Genomic DNA, 1,086 nt, shown 5'->3' on the forward strand with positions numbered 1-1,086 from the left:
AAAACTGTGTCTGTGTATGACCATGACCCCAACATTCCTGCTGGCGGTTGGGGTTGGGGTGGAGGAGCTGTGACAAGCAGATCGAGGGAGCTCATTGACTGGCCAGCCTAGCCTCACTTAGGCTGAGCCTTCTGCTATCTCTAGGGCTCAGCAACACTGCCCTGGGCAAGGTCTTATATCCACAAGCTGACCTAAAGGTCACCAAAAACCGACCTGTTTGGACCGTGGGTAAGTTTGGGCTCAAATGAGCCAGGGCTGCACACACGTGCTGACCATTTACCGCTCCCCACCACACCCCACATGCTGCTGGTTACCTGTGGTGTTGCCCAGGATGGCCTGCAGACTGAAGATCTGCGCCATGAGCACCCCAATGATGACGAATACCTCAGTCATTGTCCCTAAGGTGCCCCTCAGGTTCTTGGGAGCCAGTTCTCCCAGGTACATGGGAAGAGCGCTGTAGGAGATGCCTGGTTCAGACAACACGGGAACTGGGGTCACCAGGAGCCGTTCCCAGGCTCTCAGAACCCCGTGCTTAAGGTTGACTCGACCCATCTCTCAATCCTTGAGTCTCACTGGGATGGGAAGAGGGTGATGTTGATCGTTCAGTTTGAACCTGCTACCACCGCCTCTCCCAACAATCCCCCTTCAGCCCTGCTAGAGCGTGAAAGCTTGTGCCAGGAAATCCCTTTCTCCAAAGTCTGGCATTTAGACAAAAGCCAGCAGTCCCTCCAGAGCATGAGAAAATAGTCCCTACTCATTAAAAGGAGTGATTCTTCTTCTCTGGCAACCAGGACCTATGGCTCTTCCATTAACCTATACCTATCAGCATATCAGGGTCTCTGCTGGCCTCTAGGTTCCATTAATCCTTACTCACAAGTACCTGCCCTCCACACCAGCTCACAGGCTCCCCTTCACCCCAGGTCAGGTACCTGTTCCCTTAAAACCCTAGAAATATCTCACCCCCACCTCCACTCACCACCATCACCCCCCACCAGTACCCACTACTACCTACACCACCCACCACCCCTACTGCTGTGGCTGCTGCCACCACCATCACCCCCACCACCACCACAACCACCCCAGTTG

At 54.4% G+C, this 1,086-nt stretch overlaps 1 protein-coding gene across 1 annotated transcript in view; it reads right to left on the minus strand.

Annotated features, from left to right (window-relative positions):
• LOC101999976 (solute carrier family 2, facilitated glucose transporter member 7) overlaps positions 1-1,086 on the minus strand; it is a 27,590-nt gene that overhangs the window by 16,993 nt on the left and 9,511 nt on the right. Inside the window, exon 5 of the mRNA XM_005353762.1 lies at positions 315-467. Within this exon, the coding sequence (XP_005353819.1) occupies positions 315-467 (153 nt within the window). The remainder of the gene's footprint in view (positions 1-314; positions 468-1,086) is intronic.

The sequence above is a fragment of the Microtus ochrogaster genome, chromosome 10 (genome assembly GCF_000317375.1).
Source record: "Microtus ochrogaster isolate Prairie Vole_2 chromosome 10, MicOch1.0, whole genome shotgun sequence".
In the NCBI taxonomy this organism is placed as follows: Eukaryota; Metazoa; Chordata; class Mammalia; order Rodentia; family Cricetidae; genus Microtus; species Microtus ochrogaster.